The sequence below is a fragment of the Danio rerio genome, chromosome 25, assembly GCF_052040795.2.
Source record: "Danio rerio strain M-AB ecotype USA chromosome 25, GRCz13ab, whole genome shotgun sequence".
In the NCBI taxonomy this organism is placed as follows: Eukaryota; Metazoa; Chordata; class Actinopteri; order Cypriniformes; family Danionidae; genus Danio; species Danio rerio.
In genome coordinates, this window is record NC_141045.1 from 38,218,552 (window position 1) to 38,246,400 (window position 27,849).

Here is a 27,849-nt window from a genome sequence, read left to right on the forward strand (position 1 = left end):
CACCAAAGACCATATTAGACTGCTCAGAGAATGTGTGCAACTTTGTTCAGATTTATTTTCACATTGTTTTTGTTCAGTTCTTAAGTTAACAGTAAAACCTATACACTAAATACACACAGAGGCCTGTGCTGTAGAATTGAATGTCATGGTTAAAACCGAGGAAATACCACACGCGTGTGTGATATTAGTGTGCTAGAAATTGTCCTGCTGAAAAAGAGGACGCATGTCGTACTGTAGGTGTATTACGCACCAAAAATACTAAAATTCGACATGTTTAAGGTTTACATAATCGTGTACGCTTCCCTTATACGTTTCACACACAGCCCATAAAGCAATAATAATAATAATCACCCACTAGCGTCTTCATAAGTATATTTATATTATCCTTAGTCAGATAGAAATATTATCAATCACCAGAGATTGAGAATAGGCTCCACTATATGTTAGTGTATCTGTTTTTTTATCCTAATAACACTTTCATATCTCTCTGCTTTATACAGAGAAAAAAAATTGGTGGAAGAAAAAAAAAAAGTGATATGAAAACATTGTTTTTTTTTTTGCGTTCCCACGCGAAGATGTTTTACATTGTCTCGAAGATGTTTAGCATTATCTCGCGAAGATGTTTAGCGTTCTCGCGAAGATGGTTTGCGTTCTCATGCGAAGATGTTTTACGTTGTCTCGCGAAGATGTTTAGCATTATCTCACGAAGATGTTTATGGTTATCTAGCAAAGATGGTTTGCGTTCTCTCACGAAAATGGTTTGCGTTCTCTCATGAAGATGGTTTGCGTTCTCACGCGAAGATGTTTTACGTTGTCTCGCGAAGATGTTTAGCATTATCTCACGAAGATGTTTAGCGTTATCTCGTGAAGATGGTTTGCGTTCTCTCAAGACGATGGTTTGCATTGTCTCGCGAAGATGTTTAGCATTATCTCGAAGATGTTTATGGTTCTCGCGAAGATGTTTATGGTTCTCGCGAAGATAGTTTGCGTTCTCTCACGAAGATGGTTTGCATTCTCTCACGAAGATGGTTTGTCTTCTCTTACGAAGATGGTTTGCCTTCTCTCACGAAGATGGTTTGTCTTCTCTTACGAAGATGGTTTGCCTTCTCTCACGAAGATGTTTAGCCTTCTCTCACGAAGATGTTTAGCATTATCTTGAGAAGATGGTTTTCGTTCTCTCAAGAAGATGTTTAGCATTATGTCGAGAAGATGGTTTGCGTTATCTTGCGAAGATGGTTTGCGTTTTCTCAGGAAGATGGTTTGCGTTCTCTCGGGAAGACTGTTTGCGTTCTCGCGAAGATGGTTTGCGTTCTCGCGAAGATGGTTTGCGTTCTCGCGAAGATGGTTTGCGTTCTCGCGAAGATGGTTTGCGTTCTCGCGAAGATGGTTTGCGTTCTCGCGAAGATGGTTTGCGTTCTCGCGAAGATGGTTTGCGTTCTCGCGAAGATGGTTTGCGTTCTCGCGAAGATGGTTTGCGTTCTCGCGAAGATGGTTTGCGTTCTCGCGAAGATGGTTTGCGTTCTCGCGAAGATGTTTTACATTATTTCGCGAAGATGTTTTGCGTTAACTCGTGAAATTTTTTTTCGTTATATCGCGAAGATGTTTTGCCGATGTTTTGTTTTTGCCGAAATTCTCCCGTACTTTACCATTCTATCCCACTTTCTTTACATTAAAGCTGTGCGTCGATCGTCGCCTTTCATATGCAACCTCTGAACCAGTAAATGCATAAGCACTGTGACAGACGCACTCCGTACAATAAACTGATCCCAGATCAGCTTCTGTACACGTCATTTAAAGTGACACCTCTGTTATCAAACAAGTGAAGAGCAGCAAATGAATCTCTCGTTTTGTTTGTTTGATAACAGAGGTGTCTCTGTAAGAATACACAGATCAATAATGAAAGCATTCCATTACTTTAGAAACTGTTTGTGCTTATTTAAGAGAAAATAAAAGCGTGCAGGACGGAGATGTTTACATAATATTCAGTGTATTTGTCTGTTTAAACATACAACCCAATCCAAACGTGTCCTGCACTTTTGCTCCTCTGTAAATGGCCTGTAGCTGATCTGGGATCAGTTTATTGTATGGAGTGCTGGTTCAGAGGTTGCATATGGACTGGTTCAGAGGTTGCATATGAAAGGCGACGATCGACACACAGCTTTAACGTAAAGAAAGTGGATGCTGACATTTTAATATCAATTTCAGTGTGCCTTCAAGATTAAACATATCTCAGAAATATGGGAAAATACTTAATGATAGGATGATAGTGGGATAGAATAGTAAAATACGGGAGAATTTTGGCAAAAACGGAAGGGTTTACATGAATGAAGAGAACAGGAAGTGTTTGTGGAGAATTGCAAGAGAACAATAAAAAAATGTAAAAATATGCTTTCCTATCACCCATTTTTTTTTCCCCACCATCACGTCCCTTCCGGGTCTCCGTAGCTTTAGGTTATGAAATGCTAAAACAGTCGTTCATTGATCTGTCATTTAAAATAATCTACAAACACTGCTGTCTGTTTAGGTCTGGATGGATCCGCTCCATATTGATGGCATTTTGCGGTCTTAAGCATTCAGTTATTGGCGGCATCAGCATGTCTCGGCCAGTTATCTTCTTCAAACTCTTCCTCGGTCTCTTTGGGATGAGTTCTGGATCACCAAAAAAACACAAAACACACAAGGGTTAAAGTTAACGTGGGCCTCCAGACTCAAAAATCATTAGTCCCTGTGGCGAGTTTTTACTTTAGGGAACCAAACAGTTTCACACAATCTCTAATTATAGACTGTGCAGAGGCCCTGTCATATCTGCTTCAGATTAGTAGGTGTTTGGATCATTTCTGTTCTTCTTTCCAGGAACTTTTTCTGAAAAATTCCCACTGTTGTTTTTTATGAAGCAGTGACTTATTATTCATCTGTTTTACTCGTCCCTCATTGGGGATTATAGGAAATACTCTCTTCTTTACACGTGTACAACATCAAAGTTTGATCATTTGAGGGATTCTTTGGGTAGCAAATACAAAGTCATGAGCTAGCCATGAGCATACCTCAAGGTTCAGTTCTCTTTTTGACGTTCATAGTATTGCTGGGACAGTTTTCTGACCTTTTTAACTCATTGCTGCCTTTCGACTTCACTGTGTATGAAGCACTCCTAAAGAGCCCCTGTTATGGGTTTTTGAGAATGATCTTCATGCAGTGTGTAACAGCAGCTCTGAGTGAATGAAAACGTCCAGCTGAGGTCTACATCAAAAAGTGCAGCATGTTTAACACTTTTTAGCTCACCCTTGCTTAACCCTTAAAGACCTAGAGGTATTTTGTGGGCACCTAATGGGCCTATATTATTGCAGTTGTATTGTTATTTTAGCAGTCAGCCTCAAGTGTCATATATTCTTTTAATCAGGAGAACCTGAGGCTTCAATCTGTATCATTTAAAGATCCAGTTTAAAACTTTTTTTGGTCCAAAAACATATGAACAGACAGAAAATATTCCAGAATTTTAAGAAAAAGGGTTTTTAAAAAGTGGCATTTACTAGTTATTACAAACAAAACCTCCTGAAGTTTGTTTTTTATTCTTTAGAAATGCACGCTATGGTGTTTTATACTTCCAAAATAAATTGTCTACATCCACCATTCCCTGAGCAAGTTATAGCAATTTATTTCAATGTTATTCTAAGGCACAGGTGTCAAACTCAGTTCCAAAAGGGCCGCAGCTCTGCACAGTTTAGTTCCAACCCTAATTAAACACACCTGATCAAACTAATCGAGTCCTTCAGGCTTGTTTGAAACCTACAGGTAAGTGTGTTGGAGCAGGGTTGGAACTAAACTGTGCAGGGCTTCGGCCCTCCGGGAATTGAGTTTGACACCCCTGCTGTAAGGCGTTTTTCAGTGGGGAAAAAACTAGTGCATTTATTTACTGACAATGTATCTGCCCAAAAGTTCTGGGAATGAACTAAACAGAAAACAATGTTACAAAATAACAGAACACTGAAGCAAGACTGACTTTTTCCAAATAATATATTTTCAGTTACAATAAACAACACCACTTACAATGAACAAATAAAAAATAAGGAAATAAGAAATAATGCGTCAAAGTCCAAATAAACATGGTGCAAATCCTCAGTAAAAATTAGATATAAATATTTACTATACTATAAATAGTTACACAACTAAACTAGATTCAATATGGATCATCCTTAGGTTTTATGTGCCAGCATATGCTGCTTCTCAACTTTTGCGTTGCAGACGAACAGCCGCACCGTCATTTGCGTCCTTTGAAAACAGCAAGACACTCACTTCGTCTTTGCTGTGTCACTGTTTTGTTGTGTTTTTGTGCTGTTGTGTATGCACAAGTGCTTAGTATGAGAGTAAATTCATGCAAAAAAAATAATTAAAAAAATTAAATAAATAAATAAATAAATAAATATATATATATATATATATATATATATATTTTTTTTTTTTTTGTGTGTGTGTGTGTGTGTGTGTGTGTGTGTTTTATTTAGCCGTGATTAAATGTACAGCCTATTTCTCATTTCGGGTTGTTCAAATTGTTGATTGCTGGTCCACAAAGTGAAACCTATGCTTATTGGTTGAGAGAGAGCGCGCGAGTTTCAACCAATCTGGGCATGGAGGAGGGACAATGCATCAACACATCATGTCTGGTTTGTTCAAAAACACAAGCCACGAGCGTTCCTTTGTCAAATCAGCGTTGTCAAAATGCGACGACGTAACCACACTGATTCCAGAGCCTCTGAAGGTCCATGAATGTAATGTTTTCGATTGATGGAAAGCTGAGACTCTCTTCTGTATGCCAATCTTTGAATTGTGTGGATCAAATCTGCGTATTAAACATTTAAGAACAAAACTTATTTTTAGCCGCGGGCAGCTATTTCGGTCTTTAAGGGTTAACAACCTAAACGTGTATATTTAACAAATCTTATAGATCCACAAACAGATCTGAAGATCTATAAGTAATTCAGAGGGTTGTTATTTTCCGTAATTGGTTTTCAGAAACATTGAGACGGACATCTGCATGAGGTGTTCCTTTAATACCAAACGCAAGTGTAAAGGTTTGCTCTACCTTATGTAGCGTGGTTCACACTTGCCCTGGACAACGTCCTTGTTAAGTTCCACAGCGATGATGTCAGACTGAGGCACCTCAAACATCGGCTCTAGCAAGAGCTTCTCCTGAAGAGCATCACAACATCAGAGACACAACCCAAGAACGTTTAGGATTCATATTCACATGAATGAGCATTTACCATGATTGAGCGGAGACCTCTGGCTCCCGTCTTCCGTTCCAGAGCCAAACGTGCGATTGCCCTTAATGCATCCGAGGTTACATTCAGCTCACACTGGAACAAATTCACAAATACGAGAAATAACTAGATCTACTAGAGGCCTGATAAACACTCTGAACTATTTAAAAGACATCACAATGCAAGTTGTTGAACTTCAGAGATGTACAATCCAGCTCTTGAGGAGCCTTGTCATTTAGAGTTTAGCTCAACACTAACTTAAACATCCAAACAAACAAAAGGAGCTTCAGGGGTAAATATAGCCGTGCTCTTTGGATTTGGGAATCTTTAAGGAAGGGGTTTTCAAACTGTGGGTCGCACAGTGAACAAAGGTGGGTCGCGCAACAACACATAGCTGCAGCTGTATTTACATTGCGGTGAATTAAAACCAATACGATTGACTCAAAATAACTCAAAATAACTCAAAAACCTCTAACCCTAAAAATGTCTAAAGTGTGTTTCCTACAAAAAGACAAAGCTGGTTATGTTTCACAGCTGTCTTATTTTACTAATTTTCTCTTAAATGAGCACAAACAGTTACTAAAGTAGTCGAATGCTTCATTATAGATCTGTGCATTCGTACATTAACACCAATCAAACAAAGCACAATGAGAGATTCATTTGCTGCTCTTCACTAAATAACTACAGTAACTTTAATCAACATGCAAATACAATTAAAAGTGAAGTAGATTTTACAGCTTTATTTAATTTCTGGATAGGAAATTGATTTTAATAGGCGAAACCTTTTATTTTATTGTCAATATTTTCTAATGTTTGCTATGTGTTCTATCATTTGAAGCTATTTGTTGTCCAATATTTTTTACATCCCAACGTTGACAGATTGCTAATCAATAAATAGCTCTAGTGCTATCTGTTAGTTTTAACGTCAGCTGATGTTATGGAAGGGCATAGATGTTATGGAAAACAGTAATAGTAATGTAAATACCCCCATCATTCCCTCCTCAAGCAAATGTGTAAATATTAGATCAATTCAGCAATAATGTTAACTGCATTGGCATATTTATCTGACGTTTTCCCAGCTTGTAGTAGTCAAGTCAAAGTCAGCTTTATTGTATAGTCGATCAAAAAGCTGTTTAAATTCTTATGACTACACTAGCAGTGGAATTTACAGCGATGTGACTGTGCTTCATCATAATCAAGGAGCTTGATCAAAGGTTGATCATATTCTCTTCTATAAAAAAAAAAATATAAAAAAAGTGTGTCTCTTTCAACAAAAAAAATGATCACAAATACAGCCAGCATCCCACAAAAAGCACTTCCAGCCTCATTTTGTGCATTTCTAAAAAAAATAATAATAAATAATAATAATAATAATAATAATAATAAAAAATATATAAAATAAAAAGTGTCTTTCAACAAAAAAATGATCACAAATACAGCCAGCATCCCACAAAAAGCACTTACAGCCTCATTTTGTGCATTTCTAAAAAAAAAAAATAAATAAAAAAATAAAATAAATAATAATAATAATAAAAAATATAAAATAAAAAAGTGTCTCTTTCAACAAAAAAATGATCACAAATACAGCCAGCATCCCACAAAAAGCACTTCCAGCCTCATTTTGTGCATTTCTAAAAAAAATAAAAAAAAAAAATAATAATAATAATAATAATAATAATAATAATAATAATAATAAAAAATATATATAAAATAAAAAAAGTGTCTCTTTCAACAAAAAAATGATCACAAATACAGCCAGCATCCCACAAAAAGCACTTCCAGCCTCATTTTGTGCATTTCTAAAAAAAAAATAAATAAAAAAATAAAAAAATAAAATAAATAATAATAAAAAATATAAAATAAAAAAAGTGTCTCTTTCAACAAAAAAATGATCACAAATACAGCCAGCATCCCACAAAAAGCACTTCATGCCTCATTTTGTGCATTTCCAAAAAAATAATAAAAAAATAATAATAATAATAAAAAAAAATAAAAAATAAAAAACGCAAAATCCAAAAAGCCACATACTATATATATATATATATATATATATATATATATATATATATATATATATATATATATATATATATATATATATATATATATATATATATTTTAACCCATTTTTCCATATTAAAATATTATGCTGGGTCTTAAGATTGAATTACTTTCCTAGGAGGGTCCCGGAATAAAAATGTTTGGGAATCCCTGCTTTAAGGTATGCAAAGAAATCATTAGTCCAATGCACTAGTGAGTAGTAAACAAAATGTACAAACCCTTTATTCTAGCCAATATATAGGCTAGCAAATGAATCATTGTGTGCTTCTCAAATTGACTACCCTTTCATTATGTTCGGGGCTGTTTTTGCCCCACTGATTGCCATTATAATGACACTTGATTGCAAAGCCATGACACCAAATAATCATGCATTCTTGAGTTTTCATCAGGGTGACGACCACTACCTGTAGTTCTGGAGCTAACTAAACACACCTGAACCAGATAATCAACATTTGAAGGATCACCAGGAACACTTCAAGAGTAGGATTGGACCCCCTGATTCATGTGTTGTGCGATTGTCATACTTTATCCATGCTGAAGAGAGCCTGATATTGAGGGACGACCGCATTACGAGGCTCTGTAAGGATCTGCACCAGCATTTCCTCATCCAGACTGTGCAGTGGGACGACCACCGGTAGACGGCCCACGAACTCCGGGATCATGCCGAACTCGATGAGGTCCCGCGCTTCAACGATCCGGAGTAGTCTGTCCTTTTCCTCAATCTCGGCCATTGCATCCATTTCGGTCCCTGAAGTGTTGGCTAGATCCGCAGCTGCTGCGGCTCTGCGCCCTTTGCCGAGGTTGGAGGGCGTCCCAAAACCCAGATACTGTAGGGGACAGTAGAGATGGAGAAACGTTGCACACTTCAAACACTCTGACCTAATCAAGAGTTTCATTTCTAGCAAAATCTAAATCAGTTGTGGGGCGACAATACCTACTGACAAACTTCTCAGGTTGTAAACATCTCCTATTTAGATTTGGTGCAGTATAGACGCAGTCATTAACTGTACTGTACAATACTCACCTTTTCATTCTTCCTACGGCTGATGATCCTGTCCAGCCCATTAAAAGCACCGGATGCCACAAACAGAATGTTGGTTGTGTCCACTTGCACCGTCTCTCCTCTCAGCTTCCTGCTGTTCTTCTCAGGAACATTAACGATGGTTCCCTCCAGCAGTTTCAGCAAACCCTGTGCACAAACGCAAACATCAACGAGGACTGCGGGGTGTTTGATTATGAGGGATGTAGTGCACCAGCACGATCCTTTTTATCTACTTTAGATGCTCTTTATCATGGTGTCTTAAGATTTATTACAGATATTAAATATTACACATTGTAAACCTAGTCCATATTGTGATTGGTATTCTCTAGTGGCTCGTTTCCACTGAGTGGTACGGTCCGGTTTGGTACGCTTTTATGGCCGTTTTCACTGTCAAAAGGCGTACCGAACCAAACCGTACCACTTATTCGGGACTCTTTCGAAAGGGTCCCAAACACAAGAAAGAGTACCAAAAGGCGGAGCTAAACGCACAGCTGAACGCTATTGGTTTACAGAAGAGATACGTCATTCACTTACAACAAGCCAGAATGTAAACAAAGGACCCGCCATGTTTGAAATACACCGCGAGAGATTACAGCGGAATTATATATTCATATATCATCGTCCTGATGAACAGCCACACAGCCATGGAGTAGAGCAGAATCTACCCTGTGCCTCGCAGTTTAACGAGCCAGTCTGACACGCGAGCGTTTTCGATTTCTTCCTTGCGCTCCTCGCGCGTCTATATCTGAAATAACAAACTTCGAGCTGATAATAATAACGCACGCTTGATTATTGACGTGCTTTGGAAACCCGATCCCGTGAGAAGCTGACAAACGCGAGAATGACACATTCAGAAAGAAATGGACAAACGTGTGGAGTGCAGAAAAAAACAGAGCACGTTATTTCTTCAGCAAACGTGAACAAACTGCCTTGTTTTAAATATTATCATCACCTTTTGGACTAATATGAACTGGGAATGATGGAATGACTCTGTAATCTTCAGCAGCACATATCGTGTAGCCTCTGTTAGAGACACAGATGAGAGGTTTGCACTGGCTGTAGGCTATACTTTGTGTTGTTTTGAGCCTAATTAAGAGCGAGATGTATGATGTGTGTAGTTCTTCTGTAGTTAGTAACATATCTGAGACTGTAAGGGGCTGTATGTGTTCATACATGTTCATTTATTTATTTTATATAATTACAGACGTTACAGTAGGCTATTTTGCACTGTCATTGATCAGCAATTATAATCTATTTCTGTTTATAGAAAAGTTAGTAATAAACATTTATACACAAGTATTTATGCGTGTAAAGCGTCTGTTTTGTGAGAAGTGCTTTTCATATGATATGTGAACGACCTGTGCAGCTTTACTGTAGACATTTCCTTGAGCGAGAATGGTGTGACTGAAACTGTCTTACACCACGCCCACCAAAAGGGTACCCTTTATAGTGGAAACACAAGCCTGATAAAGGTGACCCGAACCGTACCGTACTGTACCAGTCAGTGGAAACGAGCCATAGTTGTCCCAAGGAAATTGCATTGGCACTGGATGATTTACAATGCAATTCTGGGTTTGTTAACACCATAATAACCACTAAATATTCATTGCAATCCCAGTCTTATTTTAATTTGCATGTAACCTTACTTTCTCAAACTTTTGCGGAGGTAAATAAAGGTTTGGTTCTTGGGTTTTTGTGACAGTAAATTGTCGGATTCTTCCGTTTATCCTTCTCAGCAAAGAGCATAAGTGACAAAGAAGTACCTTGAGGTTTGATTTTTGTGAATTATCTGATTCTACCGTTTATCCTACTCCGCAATGTCCATTAGTGACAAACGAGTACCTCAAGGTTTGGTTTTTGGTCCACTTTTTACAATATACACAACTGGTTTAAAACGGACAAACACAAGCTCAATAATGTTCACTTCTGGTGACTGGGCTGGCCATTCCTGGAGCAGCTTGACCTTCTTTGCTTTCAGGAGCTTTGATGTGGAGGCTGAACTATGAGAAGGAGCGCTATCCTGCTGGAGAATCTGCCCTCTCCTGTGGTTTGTGATGTAATGGGCAGCACAAATGTCTTGATACCTCAGGCTGTTGATCTCTCGCACGCCCCTACACTGAATGCAACCCCAAACTATGATTTTTCCTTCACCACACTTGACTGATTTCTCTGAGAATACTGGGTCCATGCAGGTTCTAGTTGGTCTAATGCAGTATCTGTGATGCAGTTCAACACATCAAATCGACCGTCTGCCACCTTTCCTAATGATCAACTAGAAGGCCTAGTTAGTATTTGTTGCTCCTACACTGGAATCCACGACAAGACTTTAAGGTAGGGTAGTTAAGTAGGCCAGTAACTCTGTAGTCCGCATCGTAAATCTTAGGGAAAGATGAATGTGACCAAAATATATTAACAGATCTGTTCATTTCCCTCTGTGCAGTACTTGAGTCATACTGAATACACATCGGTGTACCTCAAGGTTCAGTTCTGGGTCCACTTATCTTTTAAAAATGCTGCGGGTAGTTACTCTTAATACTCTTTCCAGGCATTTTAGCTCAACTTAAACTCAGTGTGATCAAGCCTTGCATTTTACGATTATGTTTTGCTACCACTGTGATTTACATGAACACAATGTGACTATGATTAACAGAACTATTCAACAACCAATTAAAAACAACAAGTCAGAAAATTATCTAAAATTTATGGTATTATTTACATATTAGTAACTGTAAAACAAAGTATTATGTCCTATCTACTGTATATTCCTGACTGAACTCTAACAGATTTACAGCAGCGTGATATCGTTCAGTAGGCCAGTGACTGTGTATTGGCAGCATCATAAAGCGCCTGTAGAGATAAACGTGGTTGAAACAATCACAGACCTGCTGAACTCCTTCCCCCCCGACATCTCTCAGCTGATGAATTCCTGGCACACTGCCAATCTTATCCACCTCATCCAGAAACACTATGCCTGCAGGAGAAATATGAAGCACAATTCAGAGAACTCTGAAAGGAGAACATTCAGTTTTATTAAAATAGAAAGAGGAATCAGTATATTTTACTGAAATGCTCAAAGGTCAAGCGTGGAGGCGTTTCATATTAATCAACTGCTGTTACTTTGAAATAAAGTAGATTAGTGTTAAATTAAGTTGTTAAATATAAGTTTTAATGGCTTGATTCAGAGGAATGCAGAAGACATATAAAAATTTGTTTGTAAGTCTGAACATCTAAAACTATTACTATTTTAAAGAATAAAAGACTAAGCTAAAAAATGAAACCAAAACTAAAACTATTGGTCAAAAACCATTTTTGTAAACTGAAAAAATTAAATAAATAAAATTAACATTGAAAGAAATAGAAAAAATTAACTAAATAAATGTAACAGAAAAAGAAAGAAAAAAGAAATCCGACAAATGAAATAATAATAATAATAATAATAATAATAATAATAATAATAATAATAATAATTTCACTTAAACGAAATAATAATTTTTTAAAAATATTAATGATTTTCACAACTTCTTTCAGAAAGAAAAACTGGCTAGGTTGTTATTTAAGGGATAGAATAAAATTAAAAGAATTAAATAAAAATAAAAATAAAAATAAATAATTTAAAAAATAAATAAAATAAATAAAAAATAAATCAAAATAAAAAATACAAAAAATACAAATTAAATAAAATAAAAATAAAATTAAAGTTAAATAAAATAAAAAAACAATAAAACACAAATAAAATGACAAAAAGAAATACAATTAAATGAAAACAAAATTGAAATAAATTAAAAATTAAATAATAAAAAAATAAAATAAAAATATAAACAGGGTTTAAATGTTAACAATATTTTTTTAACTGATTAACAAATAATGTCAAATATTTACGACATCAATGAGTTTCTCTGAATGTTTCACAATTTTTACACTTTTAAGTTTCTGTTTGTATGCTCATAGTTGTTTTACTATTATTTTATTTTCCTAAATATACAACAGTTAAAACCATGCAGACATTAAACTTTGCTCTGGCCTGCACTTAAAGTGTCTCATTAACTAAACCACAATTACTGAAACTAAAAGAAAACCAAATAGAAATGTAGACACCCAAAAAGCCTTATTAATTCACAATAAAAACTACAAGAAAATGAACAGAACTATGAATACAAATTGCCTTGAAAAATTTGACTGAAATTTATAGTGAATTTAAAAATTATATTGAAAAGCTCCTTTTAAAATAAGAAACTATAATATCTTTGGATACTCCACTGAAATGTGGGTTATGGCAAACATCAGTGACACTTGCAGGTTAACTATGCCTGTATATAATAACTTAATTTGATTGTAATGCATTAATGTGCACCTTCTGTAAACAATAATCATTGTAAAAAGCCCTACACAAATAAACTTACACTGAATTGAACTTGATGTATGAGATCACATTAAAATGCAATGAGTTTTTGTCCAGTACCAATACTTCATGTATTCTTCTAAATCAGAGGTGTCCAAACTCGGTCCTAGAAAGTTTTGCTTCAACCCTAATCAAACACACCCGAACCAGCTGATCAAGCTTTTACTAGATATAGTAGAAACATTCTGGCAGGTGTGTTGAAGCAGGTTGGAGCTAAACGCAGTAGGACACCGCCCCTTCAGGACCGAGTTTGGACACCCCTGTTCTAAATCATTATAATCAGCTTTTATTTAATCCCATGTCAGCAACAACAGCTATTTTCACGGTAAAAAAGTTTGAAAATACTGTCTACATATTAATAAAAATCCACAAACTAATAAATTAGACACAATTTTAACGTTAATATTTGATTAAAACAACTGTAAGATCCTGGGAACACTTTTTTTCTGAGAAGTGTGCGAGTGGTGAAATGTTTGAGTCTGACCTTGCTGGGCTTTCTCCACGGAGTAGTTTGCGTCCTGCAGGAGCTTGGCGATAACAGACTCGATGTCTTCGCCCACATATCCAGCCTGGGTGAGGGTGGTGCAGTCGCAGATGGCGAAGGGAACGTCTAAACATTTGGCCAGTGTTTGGGCCAGGAGAGTTTTACCTGCAGAGCATCAATGCCAACAACATCATGCCAGGATCAACAGCATGTGAAACAACTGAATTACCAAAAATAATCTGAGTTTTATATCATAATCATTATAATCATCATTTTTTAGACCAAAAAAAAAAATATGAACATTGATTAGAATTTAATACATTAATTCAAAATCACCATCATTTTCTCTTTCTTTTTTGTTGACAATTTCATTTTTGTGGTTTTCTTGTATTACGAGTGTGACTAGGTCTGGCATTATACAATGAGTGGCATAATATGGTCCTAAAATGACAATAATATCACTTACTGCAATATATTTTGGTGCAATATATCCTGCAACAATATATAGATATCGTGACGGGCCTAAGTATGACACTTGATTTTGAATTTGTTTGTATTTTCTGTTTTAAAAATACTTATGTTTATTAAAATTTGTGCATAGCATTATGTAGGATGCAAAAAGTATAACAAATATCAAGTTATTCCTATTTTAACAATAATAATAATAATAATAATAATAGAAAAAAAATTGAATAAAACTAACACACTATACACACTCACCGGCCACTTAATTAGGTACAACTTACTAGCACCGGAAATATTCCTCAGAGATTTTGCTCATTGTTGACATGATAGCATCACGCAGTTTTGTCGGCTGCACATTCATGATGCCAATCTCCCGTTCCAGCACAACCTAAAGGTGCTCTATTGGATTGAGCTCTGGTGACTGTGGAGGCCATTTGAGTACAGTGAACTCTGTCATGTTCACCAGTCTGAGATGATTCATGCTTTATGACATGGTGTGTTATCCTGCTGGAAGTAGCCATCAGAAGATGGAGACACTGTGCTCATAAAGGGATGAACATGGTCAGCAGCAATACTCAGGTAGGCTGTGGCGTTGATGCTCAATTGGTACTAAATGGACCCAAAGTGTGCCAAGAAAATCTCCCCCACACCATTACACCACCACCACCAGCCTGAACCGCTGATACAAGGCATGATGGATCCATGCTTTCATGTTGTTGATGCCAAATTCTGAGTCGAGCATCTGAATGCTGCAGCAGAAATGGAGACTCAGAGCAGCAACGTTTCTCCAATCTTCTATTGTGCAGTTTTGGTGAGTCTGTGTGAATTGTAGCCTCAGTTTCCTGTTCTTAGCTGACAGGAGCGGCACCCGGTGTGCTCTTCTGCTGCTGTAGCCCATCCGCCTCAAGGTTGGACGTGTTGTGTGTTCAGAGATGCTCTTCTGCAGACCTCGGTTGTATCGAGTGCTTATTTGAGTTACTGTTGCCTTTCTATCAGCTGGAACCAGTCTGGCCATTCTCCTCTGACCTCATCAACAAGGCATTTGCGTCCACAGAACTGCCGCTCACTGGATATTTCCTCTGTCGGTTCATTTCCTGTAAACCCTAGAGATGGTTGTGCGTGAAAACCCCAGTAGATCAGCAGCTTATGAAATACTCAGAGCAACCCGTCTGGCACCAGGAACCATGCCACGTTTAAAGTCACTTAAATCCCCATTCTGATGCTCAGTTTGAACTGCAGCAGATTGTCTTGATCATGTCTACGTGCCTAAACGCATTGAGCTGCTGCCATGTGATTGGCTGATTAGAAATTTGCGTTAACAAGCAGTTGGACAGGTGTACCTAATAAAGTGGCCGGTGAGTGTATTTTTGCAAATATAAAATCCAAAATCCTCATTGCTTTGAGGCTTTGCACCAAATGTTATTAACAAATTGTTGGTGCTATAAATAATGGAAACATAAATAAAACCAGCACCGACCTGATCCAGTGGGTCCCAGCAACACAATGTTGCTCTTCTCCAGTTTAATGTCAGTGTGGGCGGAGTCAAGCACATCCCCGCCCCTTTTGTCCTGCTGAGCCTGCTGATTGGTCTGCTGCTGAACGGAAGCACCCAAAGCGTTGCCATGGGGACTGATGCCAGCGATCTGAAGCAGCTCTGAAAAACAAAACAAACGCTTCATCACCATGTGCTCTTCATTTCAGCACAGCAGAGAGAAACGCGACTCCACAGGAATGTCCCTGTCGAAGCTTATTTTATCCGGAAAACCTGTGGGCTTAAATGCTCTGAAAATACCAAATAACCAAGCACAGATGTGGTGTGAGATCTGCTTTCCTTAAAGGTGAGAAACTATGCAATATAAGATGTAAAAATAGGTCTCTGATGTCGCTAGTGTGTGTGTGTGTGTGCGTGAAGTTTCAGCTTAAAATACTACACAGACAATGTAAAACTGTCCCCTATTAGGCTTTGATCCTGATTGTGTTTTGGTGACTGTCGCTTTAAATTCTAATGAGATTTTGGTCTTTTCAAAAGAGGGCGGAGCTACAGATGCCTGTGTGTCAGCATAGTGGCAGATTCAAAAACAAGACTGACGTCATATGCTAATGAGGGGGAGATGGGCACTAGTGGGCGGGGTTCACCCCCCTCTGATGACATCATAGAAAGAGAGAATGTCAATCAAAGTGTTTCTGCAGACTGTTTTCATCAAGTCTGATTATTAAACAACAAAATTAATTAACTTTCACCATTAGAAGCTGCTTATATTCACACACTGCTGACACACAACTGCGTTTAAACCCTTTATACAAGTGACTTTTGCATAATAGGTTATCTTTAAGCTCTAGTTTCAGACATTCTGGACATTTTATGAAGTATATCAAACTGTTTTCAAGGCAGGAGATAATTAGTTCGTCATTTATAATAATCCTGTTATATTTTCTCACGAGGTGTCCACAGTTTAAATGCACAGTATACATGAACTAACAATGAAAGACTAATGTTTAATTAAATAATGTCAACTAGCCTGAACAAATACTGTAATAAATGCATTGTTTATTGTTTGTTCATGCTAATAAATGCACAAGCTAATACAACATTATTGTACAAGTGCTACCTAAAAAAAATGTATTGTAATAACTCGATGAGAGCGGACCATGAGCTTTTGAGTAAAACTAAAATCAATCAAAACCTCAAAATAAATAAGTGCATGACAATAAGTTTGGCTTTAAACCAAAACAACATTTCAACCCTATAAAACTGACCCATACAGTATTTATGATTGCACATTTAACATCTAAACGCGCTTCATGCATGAGTTTACTCAAGGTCTCTGTGTTACGCAAAGTGTGATTACATCATCAGTGGCCCAGTTTGTGTGTCCAGTATGATCCAGAGCAACCGGCCTCCGACTGGCCCGAATCCACACTATAAATAACAGGAGGCCCAGTGTGAAGTCTGAATGGACATTTGAGCACACGCAGAAACTGGGTCATTGTGACACTTTACCCAACTTGATGAACCCGATGGCAAGCAACCGCAGATAGCTATAGTTAACAGCTGAAGGCAAATCTTCTTTCACAGATATTTCCCAAGTGATGTTTAACTGAGAAAGGACATTTTCACAGTATTTACTACAATATTTCCTTATTTTGGGAAAAAGTCTCATCTTGGCTTCAACTGTGTCTGCACATGTAAAACACAGGGTCAAGTTGTGATAAAATAAAATAAGTAGGCCAGGATAAGTTATATATAAAAAAATGTAAAATTAAATTAAATAAAAAAGAATAAATAATAAAAGGATAATAAACAAATAAATAAATTGAGTAATTAATTAAAAAATATATGAATAAAATAGTAATAAACAAATAAATAATAAATAATTAAATAAACAAACAAATGAATAATGTATAGCTAAAAATAACATGAATAAATAATAAAACAATAATAAATAAATAATACAATAATAATTTAAGAAATATGTAAATAAAAATAAAATAATAATAAATAAAATAATGTAACAATAATAAATAAATCAATAAAATAATTAATAAATTTAAAATACATAAATAAATAAAAATTATAATAAACAAATAAATAATAATAAATAAAATTCATCGATTTAAAATGAATAAAAATTAAGCAAACAAATAAATAAATTAAAAATAAAATAATAATAAATAAAAATAAAATACAAAATTTAAAACAATTAAAAAAATATGAAAATAAAAATAAATTAATATTAAATAAACAAACATATGAATAAAAAATAAAATAAAAAATAAAAATTAAATAATAAATAAACAAATAAATAAATAAAAATTATAATTAAACAAATAAATAAAAAAAAAATAATAATAATAATAAACAAATAGATAATTAATAAATAAATACAAATTAAATTATATTAAACAAACAAATAAACAAATAAATAATTAAAAAAAAAAAAAGAAATCGAAGGCGTCTAAAGTGCATGAAACACTTACTTGTAAACCTGTATTCATCTTCCCGTCTTCTGATCTCCAACTCTGTGGACAGAAGGACAGTAAACCGACTCTCACCACCACATGTAAAAATACACCATCAGTTGTGTAACGCTTAAAGTAAGAGAAAGTCCAGTGCGCAGACACACACTTAGGCAGATTAACATTAGAGGACTGTTTTTTTTTCTACATTGTTTCTGTCATATGGTGGTTTAGAGTCAGAAGGATGTTTAAGATGTTAAAAAGTTTACTTTAAAAAACAACCTATGAACTGAATAGACTTTAAAGGCTAAATCTATTGTAAATGATTGTAGCTACATCAAAGATTGCAAAAAAATAAAAAATAAAAATAAATAAAATCACATCCAAAATAAGAGTTGGTTTTGACAACAACAAAAAATAATGACCAAGATAATGTTTGGAAATGGAAATTAATTTTGCAAACTGACATGCTTCTGAAACATATAGAAATAACAGACTTCTGTGAAAATATTAGTGGCCCAAATCTTTATGTAAATAAATTAAAAGCATTTTATATTCATAGTCAGTGCTAACACTTAACATTAAACGTCAATCAGGTAACGCATAAGACATCAAAGGCAACAAACAGCATCTCAGACAGCTGTTTTCCAGGTTAAACTCAGAAGTAAGCGCAGTGTTGATGAGCTACAGACCTCTGGGAGAAAGCGAGCTCTGCTTCTCGGATTCGGCTTGCTGTCGGCCGGCTGCGGGGAGGTTATTGTAGATCCGCTTATAATGATTATAGACGGCGACGGACAGCACCTTCTTGGCGTATGATTGGCCAACAACAAACTTGTCGAGGTAGGCATAAATCTGGAGAGAGAGAGAGAGAGAGAGAGAGAGAGAAATTCAGGCGACTCATTTAAATAATTGACACTTTATATTATTGTAATTATTAAAGCTATGGTCTGCTTTTGTTATTATTTGTTCCTCATGTACTGTATATTTTATTAATTCGAGGATGTTAATATATTACACACATCTAAAATGCTTCTTTAAATAAAGACAATTCAATAAAAAAAAATGTGGACGTAGTAAAAAGAGACTTTGTAATGTGAATGTGAATTAATATTCTCATTTTAAGAGGCATTTCCAATGATGACCGAATTGTCCGCTTTTGTGTGAGCTCTGGTGGGAAGCTGCGGTACCTTTTTGGGCGGTGGAGGAGGTTTCTGAGCTAAAGCGAATTTAACATGTTCTGAACTCTCCGTCTCCTTATTCAGGCCCTTTTTGGAGTCGGTTTCGGACAGAACCACGAAGAAATGATGGCACTTCTCACATTTGACAAACCGTGTGGAGGCTGAGAGGAGAAAAGACAAGACAATCCTTCAGTTTGACGTTTAGTTCAGTTTTTAATCGCTTATTCATGCACTGTAAAAATGTAAACGACAAAGTCAAGATAGCAAATGTTCTCTGCTGCTTTAAATTTTTTTAATAAGTTAATTCAGCTACATTTTTAAGTTAAGTTTAATGTAGTAATCTTACTCAGTTTGATTAATGTACAACCCCAAATCAGAGAAAGTTGGGACAGTATTGATAACGTGAATAAAAAAAGAAACTAGAGATTTCCAAATTGACTTTGACTTGTATTTCATTGCTGACAATATGAATACTAAATATTTCATGTTTTGTCTGGTCGACTTCATTTCATTTGTAAATATACATCCTTTCCTGTACATGTAAAACACAGGGACAAGTTACGATTAAACAAAATAAGTAGGCGGGGATAAGTTATATATAAAATTAATTAATTAAATTATATAAAAAAAGAATAAATAATAAAATGATAACAAACAAATACATAAATACAGTAATTAATTAAAAAAATATATACATAAAATAGTAATAAACAAATGAATAATAAATAATTAAATAAACAAACAAATGAATAATAAATAACTAGAAATTACAATAATAAATAAATAAAACAATAATAAATTAATTAAATAATAAATAAATAAATAAATAAATAATAAAATTATAGTAAATAAATAATAAAACAATAATAAATAAAGAAAATACATTTATTTTAAAATATATAAATAAAAATGAAATAATAATAATAATAATAATAATAATAATAATAATAAAACAAACAAATAAATAAATAAATAAATAAATAAATAAATAAATAATTAAAATAGAGATGGGTTGAAGCTGGAAGGGCATCCGCTTGGTTAAAATGTGCAGGATAAGTTGGAGGTTCATTCCGCTATGTCGACCCCGGATTAATAAAGAGACTAAGCTGAAAAGAAAATGAAAGAATGTTTTTTTTTTCTACCCCAAAAATGTAAGTGTGGAACAACGAATGAGAGATCCAAAAAGATTTGTTTTAAACTAAAATGTAATCCTTTTATTAACATTTAAAATATTTTGTGTGTAAATAAAATATATAAATGAAATAAAATGCATTAATGAATTAAATAGTTAAAATAATAAAATTGTATAAAATAAATTACAATTTTAATAATTTTATATAAAAATGTTAACTAAAATTAAAATACTTAGAAATACAAAATTCTAAATATTTTTAATAAACATCAAAAAAACATTATGCATGATATATAAAAAAGAAAAAACAAACATTTCAGCATGTCTTAAGCTACATGTTTACCACTCTTACTGCTCTGTCCTTAAACAGCAACACTGACAAAGTTGTAAATGCTGCAAAAGCCGAACACACATTTCAAAATGATCATTATTAAAAGCGCAACATTGAAACAGCAACACTTACACACAAAGGTCTCGACGTGTGTGCAGGGATCTCCACATTTGGGACATCGAAGCTGACTGCCACCTTTACCAGAGCCCCCAGCGCCAGATGCACGTTTCCCAGACTCCCCTACAGCCTTCTGGAGGACAGAACAACACTTCATCCAAACAAGCCCCCTTAGCCTGAAAACACTCATTTACAAGTGAAAACTGATGATTTCTCTAGATTCCTCAAACATCTGGAATAATGTGTGTCAGTGTTTCCCGACCCTGTTCCTGAAGGCACACCAACGGTACACATTTTCAACCTCTCCCTAATCAAACACACCTGAATAAACTCACCTGGGGTCCGTTCTTCGTACCTCGCTTAAATGATCTCAGATTATTTGGCAGATCCTGGATCTTTTAATCTTGATAACTGATCTCTCGCTAATTTGGTTCTTCAAACAAGTTCGCGAATTAGATTAGAATGTCTGGATAAACTGATCTGAGATCGCTGTGTGTGTTGTGAAGGACAGATCTATCGATCCTAGAAATCATGATTAGCAATGCAACGATTGGCTGACGGCACAGCAGCGTAATGACATCATCTGATTAATATTCAATTATCCATGTGAGCAAAATTACATCAAATTAGCAGTAAACGGTTTGTTAAATATGACACGCAATAACCTTCCACATTTGTTGTGAGCTGCAGGCTTTACACTTTTATCTGTCAAGACAAGAGTATTCATCATGTATTTCAATGCAAATCAATGTATTTAGTTCTTCATTTAGAAAATATTCTCTTTATTATAGTATCTGTTTTTTAATCGGTGTAAAGAATAACTGGATGTTTACAAAAGCATTTTCATATTGGTAAAGGTGTCTGCAACTTTTGTGAAGCATCAAATCACTGGCATATTAACTATCAAAACATGTTTATGACTGCATAAATGTATTATTGCTTTAAAAAAAAGTCACATATTGTGCATTTCTATTATACACAATTTGTACTAAAGCGATCTAAAAAGTTCATATCAATAAGTTTTCTCTTTGCACCACCAGGTGGCAGTCTTTGTTCATTTCGAGGGTGCAGATTGCATACTTTTTATTAATATGTATAACTTTATTTATTTTATTAATGACTTTAACTTTATATATATATATATATATATATATATAGTTAAAAAATATTTACTATTTTCCCAAGTGTATATAACTACTACTGTAAGAAAATATCAGAATTCGGTACATACTTTCTGTATATCTTTGCTTGAACTGAGTCAATCTAATCCTGTTTATATGAATTGAACCTGCTCCCGATCAGGTTTGACCTAGCAGAACTGTTGCCATGACAACAACTCTCGGATCAGCTTTGAAGAACGAAATGATCCTGGATCATGTCTAATCGTCAATATCCAAATCCAGCTAACTGAGTAATCCACGTACGAAGAAGAGACCTCAAACCCTGAAATGAATGGGTCAGATAAGGGAGACATTCAAACTATGTACTGTTGGTGTGCCTCCAGGAACAGGGTTGGGAAACACCGATGTGAGTACATTAGTCAGCAAAATATTAAACACTGTTCTAGTGGTTTTTGGATATCCTAATGAAAAAAATAACGTATATATTGTTCCTATTGACCTTATTCAGCAATGTGGACGTGTGCTCGCTTTCAGAACTACAGATTCAGTCGCCTATTGGAGAAATGACAAGGAATAACTGCTCGATCTTGCAGATTCGCACTCTGTAACATCAGATAGGAAGGGTCGGATCTTTCTGAACATGCAGCTCAACTCCTTGTTCAAGCTCTTGTTCTCTCCGGACTGGACTATTGCAACTCTCTACTAGCCGGGCTTCCAGCTAACTCTATCAAGCCTCTCCAGCTGCTTCAGAACGCAGCAGCACGAGTGGTCTTTAATGAACGTAAAAGAGCACGTGTCACTCTGCTGCTCATCCGTTTGCACTGGCTGCCAGTTGCTGCTCGCATCTAATTCGAGAGGGTGCTCGCTGCAGAGCCATTTGAGGAGAGCTGAGCTCCAGCGAGGGGGAGCATGAACTGTCGCTCCTCCTTCTGTAAGCTGTTTTAATGCGTACACCAACCCCACCCCTAACCCTACCCCCAGTGACATCACTCGTAGAAGTAGTGCAAAAAAGGTGGAGCTTAAGTTCCCCCTCGCTGGAGCTCAGCTCTCCTCAAATGGCTCTGCAGCGAGCACCACTTGTCTAATTCAGCTAACTATCAAACTTTACACACCTGACACTTGCCTACAGCACTTCTTCATTGTTGCTCTTAGTTGTCTAAATTGCTTCCTTGTCCTCATTTGTAAGTTGCTTTGGATAAAAAGCATCTGCTTAATGACTGAATGCAAATAACGATCGTCTACAAACAAGTGTGTTCATGACTATACATAAACGGAGAATAATCGAATAGTGGATTATCAGTTTGCAACAATCTAAAAAAAAAAAAAAAAAAAAAAAAAAAAAAATCAATGGAAGTGAATGAGTGAAAGTCTCCAGCTCAAAAGATTCCAACAGCTGCGGCCGCTCATATGTGAAGAATAAGGTCAATGAGCGGGCTTATACAAAGTCTACAAACATTAAAAAGAAAACAGAGCAATGTGCTGAACAGAAAGAGGAATTGTGCATAACACTAGAGCAGGGGTGTCCAAACTCGGTCCTGGAGAGTTTAGCTGCGTCCCAAATCGCATACTTGTGCACTATTCTACGCCATTTTGAAGTATAAATAGTGTAAGTAGTGCGTTCACACTGAAAACTTTAAAAACATTAAGTGCACTTTAATTACCCGGATGATGCACTCATTCAGCTGCTAAAGTGAAGTGTGTAATGATGGACACTTCACGCACTCAACGACCGCAGGTTTGCTTACGTAGCGGAAGGGGCGGAGCTATCAGGCGCACATGTTGGATAACTATTTATTTGGATGGTGAAAGCAAAATTCTCCTACGAGAGTGATTATAGCGCCTCCCGATGGTGAATGTGGTTATACTCACTGCAGGTATTATTTGATAATTCGGTCGTTTATTTCACTGATTTGGCAACCGTCAAATGTCATCAGGGAAACGGTTTGAATTTCCGCTTAGTTAAAAAAACATTAGTGTGCCATTTGGGACGACACTATATACTTATGCACTTACACACTCAACAGCATAGTACATGTATGTAGTGCATGAGTGCACCATTTGGGACGCAGCTTGTATCTCCAACTTGCTTCAACACACCTGCCAGGAGGTTTCTAGTATACTTAGTAAGAGCTTGGTTCAGGTGTGTTTGATTAGGGTTGGAGCTAAAAATCTCCTGGACACCGGCCCTCCAGGACCGAGTGTGGACACCCCTGCACTAGAGTCTTCAAACACTCATTTAAGCACAGACAGAACAAACGCACCTTCCCGCCGTCTCCGTCTCTCGGTGGACTCTCTTTAGAGGAGAAACACACGACGCTCTGCGAAAAACATCTGACATTCAGGACTGGAGGAAGATGAAGCTCATCGCACGCCGAGCGAGAGCGGCTGAAGACGTGAACACGAGAGCAACACACACCTGCACAACACAGCAGATGATATGGGTTAAAAAAAATAAAATAAAAATCTGCAAGTTAACCCTTGTGTATTTATTATTATTAGGCTGGCTTGTCATAGCCGACCTAATGTTATCCTATTTAAACTTATTATTATTATTATTATTACTTTTATTATTCTTCTGAGACTAAATTTGCAAGACTATCTCCTCCTGTAGCTTTCAAGCTATGACCACCAAACTATTCTGACTCGGGTTGCTATATCTTTTCCGACTGAACCGACTTTCCGTTTTCCGAAAAACGACCCGGGACCATCTGAAAAATCCCATAGACTTAACATTGGACCAAACTCTGTGACCTCGTAACTCTGCGTCAGACTGTCACAGACTTCTAGCTGGGCTCATTTAACTCAGACTACCTAGCTGCCAATAACTGACGAGCTTTTAACTTTCTGGCCACGCCCTAGCAACCAATTTCGGACCCTAGAAACTTCCCCATAGACTTCCATTCAAAAGACTGTCATTGACTTAACATTGGATCAAACTTTGTGAGCTCATAACTCTGCATCAGACTGTCCTACAGACTTACGGCTGAGCTCATTTAACTCAGACTACCCAACTACCAAAAACTGATGAGCTTTTAACTTTCTAGCCACACCCCTAACTACCAGATACTGCACCCTAGCAACTGTCCCATAGACTTCCATTGCAAGAGACTGTCATTGACTTGAATCAAACTTTGTGACCTCACAGCTCTCCATCAGACTGTCATACAGACTTATGGCTGAGCTTTTACTTGCTTGCTTGCTATCCATCCCTAAAAATCTACTAATACTTTTTCAAACTGTTTTAAACTAAATAAACTATTACCAACAGGCTTCGTCAAGCCAGCCTCAAAGTTTGTCTCAATGAACTTTAACAATCTAGTAATTATTACAATCTTTATTTTACCAGGAAAGACGCATTGCGATTAAAAATCTCCTTTACAAGAGCGTCATGGCCAAGATTAGGCAGTGTGCATGTCACATGGCTCTAAAAGACAACAAACAAAAAACAATGAACAGTAAACACTGACAAACAAACAATTCAAAACCTCTACAAGCCTGCGTTTCAATTTCTAAATCTTTTATACTCCGTTAGTGAAATCAATTCTTTAAACTGCAACTATCTTAGACTATAGAGCATACACTCAATGCATCACATATGAACAGCAGCTACGCTAATTATTCTCTTTAAGGCCCGTGCACACAGAGACGTTTTTTTGCTCGCGTTTTCGGTCTACGTTTAACACCTCATGACTAAATAAAGGTCGCCAATGTGATCGTGCATACTAACGCACAAAACACCAGGTGCAAAAGCGTCATTTTAAAATGAACGCCTGATGCATGTTTGTTTTGATGCACCGCATCAAAGCCTTCTCCACCAATCAGGTTAGCACTTTTGTTCACAAAAAACTTTTCACACCTAAAACTTGCCTACAGCACTTATTCATTGTTGCTCTTATAGTTGTGTAAATTGCTTCCTTGTCCTCATTTGTAAGTCGCTTTGGATAAAAGCATCTGCTAAATGACTAAAATCTAAATATTTCTGTATTTTTACAAGCACTGCTTAAACCACCATGCTTTGTGGCAATAGTTAATGCTACTGTGACATTTACTCTTATGTGCAATACTAAAGGTTTTTACATAACACTATTACGTCAAGAAAAAAAAGGGATCACTGTAACGGCATGTACTTGTTTGTCAGTGATGCTACAATGTTCATCTTAAACATGAACAAAGGTCATAAACTAACAAAATCAATAAAACTGGACCCTTACAAACAGCACTAGCACTGAGACTGAAACACTGGTTGTGTTATTGATGTACAAAATTATTAAAATATTTACACTGTATATACTTGTGTATACTTTAAGGTTTGCGTCCATAATTAGTTTGCTTTAAATTGATTTAATTAATTAATTAGATGTTTTAAAGTGATTTACTTATCATAATGTGTTTTTTTTTAATCAGCAAGAAAGCTTTAAGTTTTTAAATATGTTTAAAGTTTTAGTGAAATCATTCTAAAACATCATTATAATACCCAAACTGGCATTTAAATTAGGATTAAAATCATTTGTTTTCTAAAATTAGTAAGTATTAGTAGTATTTGCAACATGACTTGTAGTATTAATATTAGTAGTATTTGACGTCTTACTTGGCAAATCACTAAATTTTAAAACAGAATTGTCATATAAATGTTAGCATTTAGCTTTTTTATTATTATTTTTTTAAGTTTTGTTTTGTTGTTGCCATCAACTATAAAATAACGTTCCCAGAAATTAAGGTAAACTAGGTTTTAATTTTTAAACAGTGAAAATGTGTCAAAATCATAAATATAAGTGTAAAAGTGTAAATATATTACCTCAATTTCCCAGAAACATCCTAAAAACTTTCCTGACATACAATGACAGCTGAAAAATGAAAGTTTTGTGACAAATACCCTATTAGGAGCAGTTTTTCAGTTTTATTAATTCACTCACCTTTAGGAACTGACTTTATAATCACCCTCACTGCAGTTCTGCATGAGCAGGACATAATTAAACCAGATCTGATGAGGAAAAAATAACAAATAATCACAATTTAACGTTACACACGAACATTATTGACTTACTACAGTATATTCAAAACAAAGTAAGTAACGAAGTGTTGTCAGGCGTAATTAGTAATCAATAGAAGTCCTAAAACCACACATCTTGTGTTATCTGCTGCTCATAAACTCCAGATATGAACTTAACACACAGGTCAGTAGAGCTCCACTGCACATGCGCAGTGCGTGACTGAGTGACGGACGGCGGACATTTCTACTCACCGATGTAAAAATGTCTTCAGATGCGGGTTTTTCTCTGGCTTGATGAATTTAGGATGGGGTTGTGGTCTTAGAGGTGTTTCAGAGTCCGCTGTCCGACAGGAATTGACGGTGAACTCTGTGATGTGATGTAACCTCTGCTGTCATCGAGTGGGTCACGGTGACGTACAGGCCGCTGTTTGTGTCACGTGACGCCGACTGGGCGGCGCTTGAGCGGGAAACTTTATTGTTCTTTCTTTGAGGACAAAGTATGGCAAGCTGTGTTAACATTTATAGGTTTATAGACCGGGACGTGATGGTGGGGGAAGAAAACTAGGTGAAAGAAAAAAAAAAAACAGATGGAGAAAAAAAAACAGTGATAGGAAAATAAATATTTAAAAGTTTTTGCGTTCCCTCAAAGAGCTTAGAATGACCTTGGCTGCGTTCGAAATCGCCTACTACTCAGTAGGTACTGCATTTGAATGTAAACGTACTACTCGGCCGTTAGAAAAATACGCTCTATACAGTATGAACGCGAAAAGTATGAATGGAATTCGGACGTACTACATCCGCCATTTTGTCATGGTCACGTGACCTACCTGCGTCAATTGCGTCGCTTTACTCCCATTCATGAATTTGCTCGCGGGGCATCATGGGATAGCTCAGCATGCCTGGGATGCGCAGTCTAGAATCAAGAGGCGACACTAGTGTAATTTGGGAAACAGCCACTAGAGGGAGAGGCGGCCATTTTGGATTGAAATCTCCAATGGAACAACAGCAAAAGTTTGTAAAAAACTATTAAAAGTGCTGATGATTGTGATCAAATGTGTTGTATTGTCATCTTTCAGGTTATATCGCAGCTTTAATGCACTTTTTAAATAAATAAAGCAGCTGCTTGCCATCGGGACAGTAATGAGATCCAATGGACGGCCGATCACTTTCACTGCAAAATGGCGGAATTCAGGGCTGTTGCTCGGCGCTGCTGTTGCAATGGAACGTTCTATTGAGTGTCGCCTCTTGGTCATTCTAAGCTCTAAATATGGTTCCCTCGCAAAGTTGTTGTTCCACAAACACTTCCTGTTTACTTCA

At 36.2% G+C, this 27,849-nt stretch overlaps 2 protein-coding genes across 11 annotated transcripts in view; one reads left to right on the forward strand and one right to left on the reverse strand.

Moving 5' to 3' along the window:
• Positions 1 to 27,849, forward strand: part of ano5a (anoctamin 5a) — an 805,725-nt gene that overhangs the window by 388,485 nt on the left and 389,391 nt on the right. The window lies entirely within an intron of this gene.
• clpxb (caseinolytic mitochondrial matrix peptidase chaperone subunit Xb) lies at positions 32 to 26,981 on the reverse strand. 10 transcript variants are annotated; one of them, XR_015526798.1, is made up of 16 exons: positions 26,785 to 26,981; positions 26,456 to 26,523; positions 23,804 to 23,958; positions 20,437 to 20,554; positions 18,851 to 19,002; positions 18,356 to 18,515; positions 17,685 to 17,726; positions 15,184 to 15,360; positions 13,242 to 13,406; positions 11,241 to 11,329; positions 8,341 to 8,505; positions 7,841 to 8,143; positions 5,259 to 5,351; positions 5,078 to 5,184; positions 2,447 to 2,649; positions 32 to 1,640 (listed from the first exon to the last, which is right to left on the reverse strand). XR_015526798.1 is itself a non-coding variant. In XM_087312642.1 (15 exons), the coding sequence occupies exons 2-15, from the start codon at positions 26,508 to 26,510 to the stop codon at positions 2,574 to 2,576; spliced, it is 1,857 nt and encodes a 618-aa protein (XP_087168768.1). In that variant the 5' UTR covers positions 26,511 to 26,523; positions 26,785 to 26,981; the 3' UTR covers positions 32 to 2,573. The 10 variants fall into 10 exon arrangements, 2 of the variants coding, with proteins under 2 accessions (XP_087168768.1, XP_087168769.1); XR_015526797.1 differs by having other exon boundaries at positions 32 to 1,675; positions 2,211 to 2,649; XR_015526796.1 differs by having other exon boundaries at positions 32 to 1,693; positions 2,211 to 2,649.